Source organism: Rosa chinensis, chromosome 1, assembly GCF_002994745.2.
Source record: "Rosa chinensis cultivar Old Blush chromosome 1, RchiOBHm-V2, whole genome shotgun sequence".
Taxonomy (NCBI): domain Eukaryota; kingdom Viridiplantae; phylum Streptophyta; class Magnoliopsida; order Rosales; family Rosaceae; genus Rosa; species Rosa chinensis.
The window spans coordinates 52,266,843-52,279,288 of NC_037088.1; the positions used below are offsets into that span (position 1 = coordinate 52,266,843).

Consider the following 12,446-nt stretch of genomic DNA (forward strand, 5'->3'; position numbering starts at 1 on the left):
AATCAGAAGATTAATATTACCAATGTGCCATATATCATAAAGCAACTTTAATTCTTTGGATGAACGGAACGAATCCCTAATCCCTGTTCATGTACGGTCCTCAGGAAAACATTTTGAAAGAGATAGAGGGTGACTATTAAGAACACGAATCAAGACTTTTCCATTATTAGGTCAAAAAAGAGAAACCCACTCACCCTAACACATCATTATTCCACAAAAGATGAATAGAAAAGCATTACAGATTAATTCTGTAAGCAAAACCAGACAAAAACTCCCACATAGAGTAACACAAAAAAGCCATTATATTTGTAGTGGCACTTTGAGCATAGTCAAAACCAAGACATTTCTTTATGTATTTTGTGTTTTCCTTTCATCATCACTCTTAAAGTAAGCCAAAGGCATAAAGCAATTGCACACACAAAATCTAAAGGACAATCCAAAACATTCTTTCTTCCACTAAGAGCAGCTGAAGACAAAGAAGGTTGAAACACCTTTCTTCCTTTCTCTCTCTCTCTCTCTCTCTCTCTCTCTGAAGTCATCAGCTTCCTTTCTTTCCCTTTTTCTCTTCTGAGTTCATGGACACTGCTCAATGGCCTCAGGTGGGTTGTTTTATTTCATCTGTATACTTTTCTGTTCAAGATTAACATATATGGATGGATTAAGCTCCTTCATTACTAGTGTTTGAAATATTACAGAGTGGTTATTATCAGTTCTTTTGCTACTTCTAATGATATTATCATGTTCAAGGTAACTACTACAAGTTCCATAGTACATATAGATGTCTTATATATTCAAACTCAAAGATAAAAGGTTATTTTGTTCTTTATACATGAAAACTACTTTCTTCACATGTGATATTAACTGATAAAGGGATCATGGAAAAGGCATTACTTGTTATATTTATTTGTTTTTTCTTTAGCTTTTAATTTGTTCCCCAGACTAATGTTTCTTTTTCAGTACTATGATTCTCCCAAGTACTAAAAAAGCCAAGCTAGCTAGCTTGTTTGATTCATTTGTTTAATTTCCCACTTTGTTATATGTAATCTCTCCTTTAATCTGTTTTAGCTTTTTTGATCTCTGAATTAATTAGGGTTCTTAATTTATTTCTCTTAATTTGTGAGGTTTTTAAATTAATTTATTGATCAGGAAATTGGATTGGAGAAGACAATGGAAGAGAATATGGGGTCTGAGGCAAGGTTAGCCTCAGAGAAAAGGGCAAGGCCTCAAGAGCAATTGAATTGTCCAAGGTGCAATTCAACCAACACCAAGTTTTGTTACTACAACAACTATAGCCTCACTCAACCAAGATACTTCTGCAAAACATGCAGAAGGTATTGGACTGAAGGTGGAACTCTCAGAAATGTTCCTGTTGGAGGAGGTTCAAGAAAGAACAAGAAGTCAACATCATCAACAGCTTCATCGTCAGCGATTTCTTCATCAAAGAATATCATTCCTGATCTTAACCCACCAAATTTGTCTCACTTTTCATCTCAAAACCCTAGGATGACCCATGAAGGCCAAGATCTTAATCTGGCCTTTTCTGCTAATGTGGAGCACTACAATGGTACTAGTACTGCTCATTATGTTGATCATCACCAGGTGCCCAAAATGGAAAGCAACAACTCATCGGCTTTAGAGCTGCTTAGGGGTACTGGCATTGCTTCTAGAGGTGTGAATTCATATATACCAAACTCAATCCAGGATTCGAATGCAGTGCTTTATTCATCGTCCGGGTTCTCTTTGCAAGAATTCAAACCAAGTCATCTTGGTTTTTGTGTTGATGGGGTTGGAAGTAGGTATGGTGATCATCCTCAAGAGAATGGTGGTAATGGAAGGCTCTTGTTTCCATTTGGGGATTTGAAGCAAATCTCAAGCACTACTACAGGTCATCATGAACTTGATCAGAATAAGGGGCAAGGTAATCCATCTGGGTATTGGAATGGGTTAATGGGTGGAGGGTCATGGTAATTGAATAAGAGCTATCTGGATAAAAAGACAGGAAAGGAAAACAAAGTGTACTTTTCACTTTTAGCTTCTTTCTTTTCGCTTTGAACTAGTTACTTATTTGACGCTGTTGATCAGAACTAACAGATAGGATAAATATGGTTTTCGTAATTTGTTATATATTATTCTCCTTCAGCATGCTTTTTGAACAAATTGTAAGCGAATGAAGCTCAGTTTCAAGGAATTTTTTGTATGCACCGGTTAGAGCAACTCCAACAGATTCCCTATATTTTGATTTTTCTCTACTTTAGGGAAAAATAAGCCTCTTTTGCTCCAACAGATTCCCTATAGCTATCTCTATTTCAGGGAAAGTGAGGAGAGAGAAAACCAAATTCCCTATATTTACAGCAAACTCTAAAATTTTAAAGAAGAATATGGAGATTTTATAGATTACTGTAAACTAGGGAATCTGTTGGAATTGGAGAAGAAAAATAGGCTAAAAGTTTGACTTTTGCTTCTCTATAATACAAAAATTATAGGGAAACTGTTGGAGTTGCTCTTATATATAACTTCTGTCTTATCCACCTATCGTGAGAGAGAGAATTATATATAACTGACACATACAATAATTTCTACCAGACGCGGTTTAAGATTTAGGGTCGTGAACCCACTCGAATGAGATTAGGGATAGAAAAAGAAATGAATGTATGGCCGGGGATTTTTTGATCGCTAGGCAACATGGCTTGTATTCATACATTGTTCTAGGGCATGCATCTGATATATGCAGTGTAATTGTATGTTTTTATAGAGTACTTGTTTCTGTTGTTTACGGATGATCTAATTAATTTATTAGTGGATTAGCTAATGCTCAGTTCTTCTTGCCCTTTTGTCTATCAATTAGATATAATGAATCAAACTTGTTAGTTAATTGCATACTGCTATATGGGGAATCTCAGTCTCAGATAAAGCAGGTTGATGATCAGTAATGGTATGAGAGTGAGTAAGACTGTAAGGCGTCAGGTTTGACGTCTTTATCTTCAAACACAACTGAGATTCTTCCAGCTAGAAAAGCATTTCCATAAAAGAAAAAATGGGGCTCCTAAAATGATGAAGAAACACCTTTAGTTTTGCCTTTTAGAGCAATAACATGTCAATACAAAACATGCACGCATATAATTAGGGTTTATATAGTATGAATAAGATCCGATCAAGATATTAGTATTAGAAGCACTAGTACTAGTGGTGGACCAAACTCACTATAATTAACAATTCAATTACCTGCTCCAACCAAAAGCTAACCTAATTTTTCTTTAACACCCAGCAGCTCAGCAGTTTTAGCTTGGACGAGTACTCCATCACCTTCTATGAACGATCATTACCTTCCTACTTCTCTAATACAATAATACCTGAGGCAATCGACCACCTAGAAAATTCCGGGAAAGCCTCCTCAGGGCGGTGCATGCGTGGGACCCACAAAAACATTCTCTGGGGAAGCGTGTTGATCATCATAAACTATTTTATCCACCAACTCGACTCGATCCATTAGTTCACATAGTGATGATGCTCCCTCCCTCTGTTATATATTTGGTAGATATTTTTGGAGCTTTCCTATTATCTGGTACAAGGGAAATGACTGTTTAGGTGGCCAAGTAGGCATTTGTTTGCATAAATAAGTAGCCTGGAAGAAAGTTCATAGTAGGAGGAAGAAAGTTCACCACCCAATGACCCCCAAATATGTTCTATGCTCAACCACCAAGTCAATCCACTAACGCTATAGACGACCCTAATTTTAGCTCTCTGAGTCTCTTTTCTATAGATGTTAGCTAGAATCTTTAGGGATACTAGTTGGAAATGGAATTTGAATTGAAAAAAGCCAGTATATGTAGATGTGCCTTTTTTGAAATTAGATCTACCCTAGTAATTCTAGCAGTTGAATATCTCCAACAATAAAGCGATTTCAGATCAATCATGGTTGGTTGTGAAAAGAAATACTCCTTTTAATTTGATCTGTATACAAAGAGGAACAAGCAAATGAGAAAGAGTTAGAAATAGTGTTTTGGTTTCTACGTACTGTTCCAACGTTAGATCGATATGGTTGGGAAAAGTTCAGAATGAAAATGTTCATTTGGCTTTGACTAATTGGGGCTAGGTTATGAAGCGGCAAATGCTGCTAAGAATAGTACGTGTTTTGACTACGAACTGTTCACAATATGAAAAAACATTAGAATTGTTTTGCAGCTAGCATTTGGCTCTCCTTAGTCTGTTGAAGCTTATCCTTTTATATATATATATATATATATATATATATATATATATAGATATATATAGGGCACTTCTAGTGAGGGATCTCTTTTTTGGTCTTTTATAGGGATAGGCATTATACCAACTTTTCGATCATATTTTCACATCTTAACCGTTCAGTTTTTAGGTCCTAATGTATAGATCACTTCTGCAAATTTTTAGCCAATTTGATGATCGTTAAGGCATCCAAAACTGCAATTTACCATTATAAACACGAACGGTTTTGACAGATTCGGTCCGTTCGTGTAAATTGCAGATTTGGATGCCTTAACGATCACCAATTTGGCTGAAAATTTGCAGAAGTGATCTATACATTAGGACCTAAAAACGGAACGGTTAAGATGTGAAAATATCATCTAAAAGTTGGTCTAATGCCTATCCCTATAAAAGACCAAAAAAAGGGATCCCTTAGTGGAAGCCCTATATATATAAAGGGCTGGTGTGGCTGCCCTCAAGCCTTGATTAATGAAACTGCAGAATACATAGGGGTACATGATACCTAAACCCCGGATCACAATAAGCATCAAGAGAACTTCTTGAGATAATAACAAAAGTCTCAACTAAAACAATGTATTCTAGCAAGCATCAACTAGCGAAGAGTATTCTACTGGCTACTCCATTGCTTTATAATTGTGGTGACATACTGGAAAGATAACTCTATAACAAATAAGCATCATTACAAATAGCATAGCTTTCCCACTATGTTGCCACCGGAATATAACACCAGTGACACTTAGTTTCACCCTGCCACTGGAAAGCTACGACCATTTGACTGAGCAAGAAATTCACCGCCTACCTAGAGAAAACACGTTACTGCCACTAGGAAGTTGTGACCATTTGCCAATGCAAGAAACTCGCAACCCACCTAGAGCATACAAGGCACACAAGGTGAAAAGACCGGCACAAAGCCCAACTCGTCCTACCAAAGAATGGTAGAAACTTATTATCAACTAAACAGAAACTGCAACATAAAAAGTAAGCCCTAAAAAACTAGTAATAATAGCCCACCATCAAGGGCTCAAAGACAAAAGCCTGGCCCAACCACCTTTCTTCCTAGCAATGGACACCCATGCTGCAGGCCGCCACTACGCCACCAATGAACCAGTGCCATCTGCTCCCGCACCACCGCGCCCCCGCACTGTATCACCACGCCACCGCATCGCGCCAACACATCACCGCATCGTAGTACGATGCTAAAAATGGCCAAGATCGAACCTCAGCAGATGTCAGTGGCCAGATCCCAAAGCGGAGCTGATCCCTTTCGAGAACGTCTCTACTAGAAGTTTGTCGCTCACCCAACTACCTAGATCCCTAGTGCCTCGGTGACACCAGTCGCCGCTTGCCAACAGCTCCCTAGCGATGCGCCTCACCTGTGCTCATCAACGATCCGAGAGGGTACGATCGATATCAATCTGCCCAACTCGATATTTGACGCCAATCCTTCTTCCCTGGACCATGCCCCTACTAGAATGCCCCATCAGAGCCGGCCCTGAGGGCTGCCCACTGAGGCAACCATCTCAGGCCACCGGCTTCTGGGGGCCTCTGAGCTCTGACTTTCAGTAAATATTATATAATATATATAAACCCTGCGCCTAAATCACCAGTGTTATAAGTTAGAGCGATGGTAAGGTTGCCTTTGAGGGGTCTTTTTCAGCATGAGTTTGAATCCCACTAATGACTTTTTTGCATCTGTTTTCTTAAGTTTTTTGTATATTTTTGAATTAATTTCCTCTTTTTTTTTGGTATAGACATGTTCTCGAGTCGTATGTCTTTGAAGTGGTTAAATAACATCAATACTATATGTTTCTTTTCGCTATTATCATTTTATAATTATTAAATTAAATAAAAAATAATTTGATAAGGAAAAAAAAAATGTATATCTTCGCCTCAGGCCTCTACAATCTCAGGACCGGCCCTGTGCCCCATCAGTGCGCACAGATCCCTCAAAGGCCCGTCCGACGACAAAGCCCTGATGACGCGCCTCCAAATGGAGCATCAACCTCTCTCAACTTCTCCAAGCGCGTGAGGCGCGTTCTCCAGACCTTAGGGTTTTGTCTATTGTTGAAGCTTATCGTTTGCTAAAGGCAAAGATTGGCCTTTCGTTAGTATGCTGCAGATACATAGGCTCAACCAACCATTCATCTATCCAAGCTAAAGTCGAACACGCAGAGTGCATTTCCATCTAACAAGTTGCGCAACCTAGGCAGACACACCCAGCACGCACTTATAATGAAAAAAACATGTTCTCACAAATTGGTGAATGATTAGCAAGACAAAACAAAGTCTTCAAAACGTGCAGAAAACCCATTAAATAAAATCAAGATGTGATAAATACTTGAATCGGAACAAAGCGTCCGAGATCTAATCACTGTATCAACCCGGCCACATCTCAAACTCGATCTCGAATGCTACGCATCTCAGAAGACACCGGAAGAGAAGTTGGGCAGGATAGTACTCGGCTGCTTCCTCCAATTGTAGTTGTCAATAGTGATTGCGCCCATAGGGCCATAAGAACATACAAGATAAAAGTACTCTTCCGGTCTTCCCTGCTAGGCTGTTAGAATTGGTATGGTTTGATGACTTTGATCAAAAAACTGGCAGACTATCTATAAAGTTGGTGGTTACATAACTACTTGATGCACATGCACAACATAAAATAGCGTTATTCATGTGTTATGTATCACTTTAATAACTTTACAAAACACTAAGCTCCAAACCATGTAGCACTTTAATAACTTTACAAAACACTAGCTCCAAATCATGAACACCACAAGGAAACCACTTGGGTATTCACGTGAATGCTGAGAACGTCTCAAACAAAAGGAAATCAATCATCTACATTCCATCTCTTGCTATCAAACCTGCAGCCTGTCAAATTTCTACACAGTTTGGTTGTCGTCTCCTACTATGCGCATTTTTATCTACACAGTTTAGTTCTGTTCGGTTTCAGGAATAGACAGGATTTACAGAGTGGAAAAGATATCAATCAAACGGGGAGATTACGAAGAGAAACACTAGTCAAACTATGTGATTTGCTCGGTTAAACAAAGTGATAATAGAGATACATTAAAATTTCGCTACTGTACAAATAACTCAATACAATTATTCTTTCATCATCTAGGAGGCACAGCTTGAAAGCAGTAAAGCACAAAAAAACATTATATATTTGAGCATCCCTCCGGTTCTAATTCTATACAAAGTAGCTGTTCAGCAGAACAAGGGAATGATGTGACTTTTGAACATGTCAAACCCAAATGTAAAGCCACTCACTTATCTCCATTGATTCCAAAAATCCGGACTTTGTGCATGTTTGGGAATTTGGCAATCACTAGAACAATGACCGCAAGAGTGTTGAGAAAGAGCATCGGGTGCTGATAGTCAGTTGTGTGTGAGGCTATCAAGTACCTAGCAGAAAAGAAAGGAAAAGAAAATGAGAACCACATGGTCTTTATGTGAATAAGTTTTCAAAACGAGACCCTAGTATAATTAACATCCAAGACCAGCATTGATCAACTGAAAAAATTATGTATGCGTTGCAACTAGTTTGCAGATTCACAGAATGCTTCAAATTGACTTCTTCTGAGAGTTAACTATCTATACCTACAGAGTAATTTTTTATTTTTTCTTACTTTTTTATGAATCCATGTCCAATAAGGAAGTCTGACTCCTGTTATACCTCAATTTAATATGCCATTGTTCAGGGATCTGACAAACTCTATGCCCAACCAATCACACACATGCTACTGTGCAAATTTCTCACGTATCAAACCCATTCAAAATACATGATCTATTTAACATGACTCATTTGATGTTGAACAGAGTCTGTCGAGCAATTCTCTAGTGTGTGCATAGCAGATAATATGGATTGAGAGATGAAACCAAGAGAATACCACCAAACTCATATCTGGGTAACTGAGTTGATAGATTAGGCATATGCATGCAGAGGGAGGGAGAGAGAGTGACCGAGAAATCTAGAGAAACTATACAGTATCATAAAAATACACTTACAGCACCACAGGAACAACCGTTAAGAACTTCCTGTTACGGGTGAGCTGCTTCCCATTATCCATCTGCTCCCACCAAGTCAATCCATTGTAGATCCCCTGGTCTTCGGCAAAAGGAGTTCCTTTTTTCCAGTGGAAGAATTGATAAGTTACCTGAGAAGAATCAGACTCCTCAAATATAGATGATGGAGATGTAAACGAAACTAAACTAGTATGAATGGTTACACTAACAAAGCAGAAGAATGAAGGGTTCAAATACATTGTCTCTAAGAAAAATGCTGTATTGGCCCAAGGAGAGTGGTACTTGGTAAAAGTATTGTTGAATAATGCCTATGTGTGAGAGACCTTAAAGTAGTTTATAGCTAGGCACACAGATTTAAAATTAAAACTGATGCTATGTGCCTCAATTAGATATCGAACAAGGCTGTTTCTTGATTTTCTTCTATCCAATCCCTCATTATATTAGAACAGTGATATTCACTAGACCTCAAATTCAGATTTAGTCAATTTGTACAACCCCTACATATCCAATAAAAACCAACTATCCTCCACTCCCAAGTCCCAGAAAAGAGGTACATCGAGCACTTTCGGAGAAGGGAACAAAAACAGGTTCTGCTAAGATTAACAATGACAATGCCCCAACCAGTAAACAAACTGCTAGGACTTGAAAGTAGACGTGATTGATGACGGAGAGACAGGTAAAGTTTGGAATGCTTTGATGCCGTTTTCCTTCCAAAGTCCTAGCTAAGACAGCTTAGTAAAAACAATTTCTCTACATTCCTATAATTTATCATACCAATTAAACTAAGTATTGATCTAACCTATATCCACGCAACAAGGCTCCACAAGATTGACCTCATTTTCTTAGCTAAACCACCAAAACATCCACCGGCTCACACCGACTAGAAAATAATAACTTAAAGCAAATCCCATCTTGAGTCAAGAAAAATACAACATGGGTTTAATGCCCCCAATTCAGCTTCCAGATACAAAACCCATGTAACATAAACCTAATTAAGTAGAGAGGAGAAACACAAAATATCATTGAGCTAAGCAATTGCAACATGGGTTCTTTATAAAACCCAACTAAAAGCCATTACTTGATTGAAGAGGCAACCCTCAAATCAAAAATTTCAGAAACCCAATTTGAACACCGCAATCAATCAAAGCCAGTATATGTTGTCATACCGCGAAATGAGAGAGATTGACTATGGTCCAAGCCATGCCAGGAGAGCAGCCAAAAATCGAGAGCACAAGGAGCCAAGAGAAGAAGAGGATGAGTATATAGGTGGTCCAAACGCCAGGGTACATGAACCACTCTGTGTTCCTATTCAGATCCGCAGGAGGCACAGCTTTCACATACAGGCTCGCCATTCACGAATCAACGCTTCTGGGTTTTGATTCGGGGACCCGTTGGTGCAGAAAGTTTGAATCTTTGGTGGGTTTTGATAGAGATAAGCTCGGATATTTTGATTGAGATTGGAGATGGAGGAGTTGGAAATGCAAAACCCAAAGCAGGGCACTCTGTTTTTCCGTGGTTGCTTTATATTCGACCAGTAATAAAGCTGGGGTTAACGGTGGAGGCTTTATTGGGAAACGAAGGATTTTTTTTTTTTTTGGGGGGCGTTGGGAAACGACGTCGTTTTCGTGTGTGGTTGGTCCTATTCGGTCGGCGTTGGCGTGATAATTAACTAATTAAGAGAGAATTATTTAGTGGTTTTGGGATTCTTGCCAATGCCGACATGAGAGAGGCATGACCAATATTGATCCATACAAATAAGAGTAACATAGGGCTCACGGAAATGTTTAGGTGACTAAATTAGTGGTGCCTTTCATTTTTTTATTATTAAGTTTCACACAAGTGCCTTGTAACCGATAAAAACTGGATATTTATCAATTCAATAAAGAGCTATGATCCAGATTTGTTGCCGGTTCGAGGACTAGGCCTACCGAATCAAGGTCGCCTTCCCTTGGCCTGCTCTTGTCTTTAGACTTTAGCGAGCAAATGGGACTACGTTACAAGAAAAATATTGTAATTAACACATTTGAATTCCCTAAATTAGAGAATCCAAGTTAGTCCTAAACAAAACCCAAAAAGAAAATCATAATGAGATAACTGAACCAAGATAAGCCGCTTCTGACAACATAATGGCGAGACCACCACTTAATTCGGCTGCCTCCACCACAAGAACCACCGCTGATGAAACCCCGTCAAACCGCAACATGAATTGAGATACGCCACAAAATTGATAAAACTCCACATCTATTGTTACCAATATGATTAGACGGATAGAATATTGGTCCTGTGTGATACCACTAAGATTGGAGCCAAAAAAAAAAAAAGGTGAACCCAATTGACTACAAAATTAACTCTTTGGTGTGAAGTCTAAATCACAACCAATTCCTAACATAATGATGTCTTGAAAGCTAGATGCCCCATATACTAATAATTGAATAAATTGATAAGGACAAGTCTGTGTATTGGAAAATTTTACAATGTGTTAACGTATGACATGCATACAATTGCTTTAAAAGTGGTAAAAATGAGTCCTCAAAATAGTAATATTAGTCCTTAAAATAGTAACACGAGTCCTTAAAGTGGTAAATTTTCTTAGTTACCACATGAGTCCTCAAAATAGTAATTTTAGTCCTCAAAGTGGTAACATGAGTCCTTAAAGTGGTAAATTTTTTTAGTTTACCATATAAGTCCTCAAAATAGTAATATTAGTCCTCAATGTGGTAACATGAGTCCTTAAAGGAGTAAAAATAGTTGATGTATGAGAAATGTTAATATACCATAGCTTTACCCCTGTATATTATCTAATGTTTGACTTGAAGTAGATATTCGCTAAGCTTGGGATGGCAGGGGTTGGCTCAAAATTGTCCTTTGTTCAAAAGATACCACATAATGTCATAGGGAGTAATATCCCAAGTACATAGTATTGGTACTCATCAGAAAAAAGTACATGGTATTGGCATGTTAATTTGCAATACCCAGAAAGAAAAGCCTAGCTAGCTAGCTAGCTCTGAAGTTAGTAATATCTTTATGCTGCCATTTCTCTCATGCTTCGAGTACATACTTTCTTTTTCATTATGATTAATTTGTTTCGTCCACAAGTAATATCAACTTTTTTTTTTGGGTAACAAGCCAATAAAGGAACAGGAGACAGAAACAGCAAACGAACACCCAGATCCAAAATAGGAGGAAAATGGGAAAAGCAACAGCTAAGAGAAAGGAAGCTAGGGAGGAGGCCCCGCAGCATCAAAAAGTAAAATGCGCATTAGGGAGGGGGGAGGATTGGAGGTCCAATCATCAATACACACCCTATGCAAAGCCAACGCCGCCACCAGATCTGCAGCTCTGTTAGCCCTTCTACTAGCCCAGTGCCAGTTAACACGATGAAAAAGAGCAGCCTGAGACCGGATTCGAGAAACCAGCTGAGACGCTGACCAGTCCACCGTCGAAAGAGGGTTTAAAAAAGCAGAGATCAAAACTAATGAGTCTGATTCCAGTTGAAAAGAAGAAAGAGAGAGAGAGGAGGCTAGCGTGAGACCAAGCTGGATTGCTAAAGCTTCAGCCGCCAAAGGAGAGGAAGCCATATCGAACCGGGAAGAACCCCCAACAAGAAGACCGTTAGAGTCCCGAACAACTGCTGCTATCCCACAAGAATTTGTGGATGAGTCCCATGTAGCATCGGTATTGACTTTTAGATGGCTGACCTTTGGAGCAGTCCAATGTGTATCATGAGAAGTCCTGGAGAAAGTTTTGGAGTGACAAGCATTGTGCAGATGTTGAGGAATCTGAAGGAACTCCATTGATGCAGCGTATGCCCGGGCAGCCACCAAAATAGGACTATATCGTGTCTGATTGAAGATCGCACTACGTACCTCTACTTCCAGATGTTCCATAATAAGAATGCAACATGAGTAGGAAATTTGTCATTTGCAATAGCCAACCCATTGTCAGAAGAGAAGAGAGCACAAATTCACCGATCAAGAGTAGTTAATGATTGAGCATCAATTCGATAAGTAGTCGGGTGAGTTTGGTCTTTATAGCCAACGGACATAGAAGTAACACATGCACCACAGTTTCAGAGTAGGAATCACAGAGGGAACAGATAGGGGAATAAGCCAAATGTCTTCGAAATCTGTTTGAGTTTGTAGCGAGCAAGTTGGATACTGCCCTTCACACAAAAA

General features: G+C 38.9%; 3 protein-coding genes across 4 annotated transcripts; 1 reads left to right on the forward strand and 2 right to left on the reverse strand.

Moving 5' to 3' along the window:
* Positions 1-422: 422 nt before the first annotated feature.
* On the forward strand, positions 423-2,208 carry LOC112195174 (dof zinc finger protein DOF3.7). Of its 2 annotated transcripts, none has more exons than XM_024335544.2 (2): positions 423-599; positions 1,147-2,208. In XM_024335544.2, the coding sequence occupies exons 1-2, from the start codon at positions 576-578 to the stop codon at positions 1,966-1,968; spliced, it is 846 nt and encodes a 281-aa protein (XP_024191312.1). In that variant the 5' UTR covers positions 423-575; the 3' UTR covers positions 1,969-2,208. The 2 variants fall into 2 exon arrangements, with proteins under 2 accessions (XP_024191312.1, XP_024191320.1); XM_024335552.2 differs by lacking the exon at positions 423-599 and adding an exon at positions 608-747.
* A 5,052-nt stretch (positions 2,209-7,260) lies between these two features.
* On the reverse strand, positions 7,261-9,811 carry LOC112182082 (ORM1-like protein 2). The gene is made up of 3 exons (XM_024320510.2): positions 9,438-9,811; positions 8,254-8,402; positions 7,261-7,650 (listed from the first exon to the last, which is right to left on the reverse strand). The coding sequence occupies exons 1-3, from the start codon at positions 9,621-9,623 to the stop codon at positions 7,512-7,514; spliced, it is 474 nt and encodes a 157-aa protein (XP_024176278.1). The 5' UTR covers positions 9,624-9,811; the 3' UTR covers positions 7,261-7,511.
* A 1,678-nt stretch (positions 9,812-11,489) lies between these two features.
* On the reverse strand, positions 11,490-12,065 carry LOC112169478. The gene has a single exon (XM_024306512.1). It carries the CDS (start codon positions 12,063-12,065, stop codon positions 11,490-11,492), a length of 576 nt encoding a protein of 191 aa, XP_024162280.1.
* Positions 12,066-12,446: the final 381 nt, after the last annotated feature.

Excerpts from the sequence above, each read along its gene's own strand:
- LOC112195174 (XM_024335544.2), top strand. The coding sequence starts at position 576 with ATGGACACTGCTCAATGGCCTCAG. Across the intron at positions 600-1,146 it reads ACACTGCTCAATGGCCTCAG|GAAATTGGATTGGAGAAGAC; the intron begins GTGGGTTGTTTT and ends TTTATTGATCAG.
- LOC112182082 (XM_024320510.2), bottom strand. The coding sequence starts at position 9,623 with ATGGCGAGCCTGTATGTGAAAGCTGTGCCTCCTGCGGATCTGAATAGG. Across the intron at positions 8,403-9,437 it reads TCAATCTCTCTCATTTCGCG|GTAACTTATCAATTCTTCCA; the intron begins GTATGACAACAT and ends GATTCTTCTCAG. Across the intron at positions 7,651-8,253 it reads ACGGTTGTTCCTGTGGTGCT|GTACTTGATAGCCTCACACA; the intron begins GTAAGTGTATTT and ends CTTTTCTGCTAG.
- LOC112169478 (XM_024306512.1), bottom strand. The coding sequence starts at position 12,065 with ATGGAGTTCCTTCAGATTCCTCAACATCTGCACAATGCTTGTCACTCC.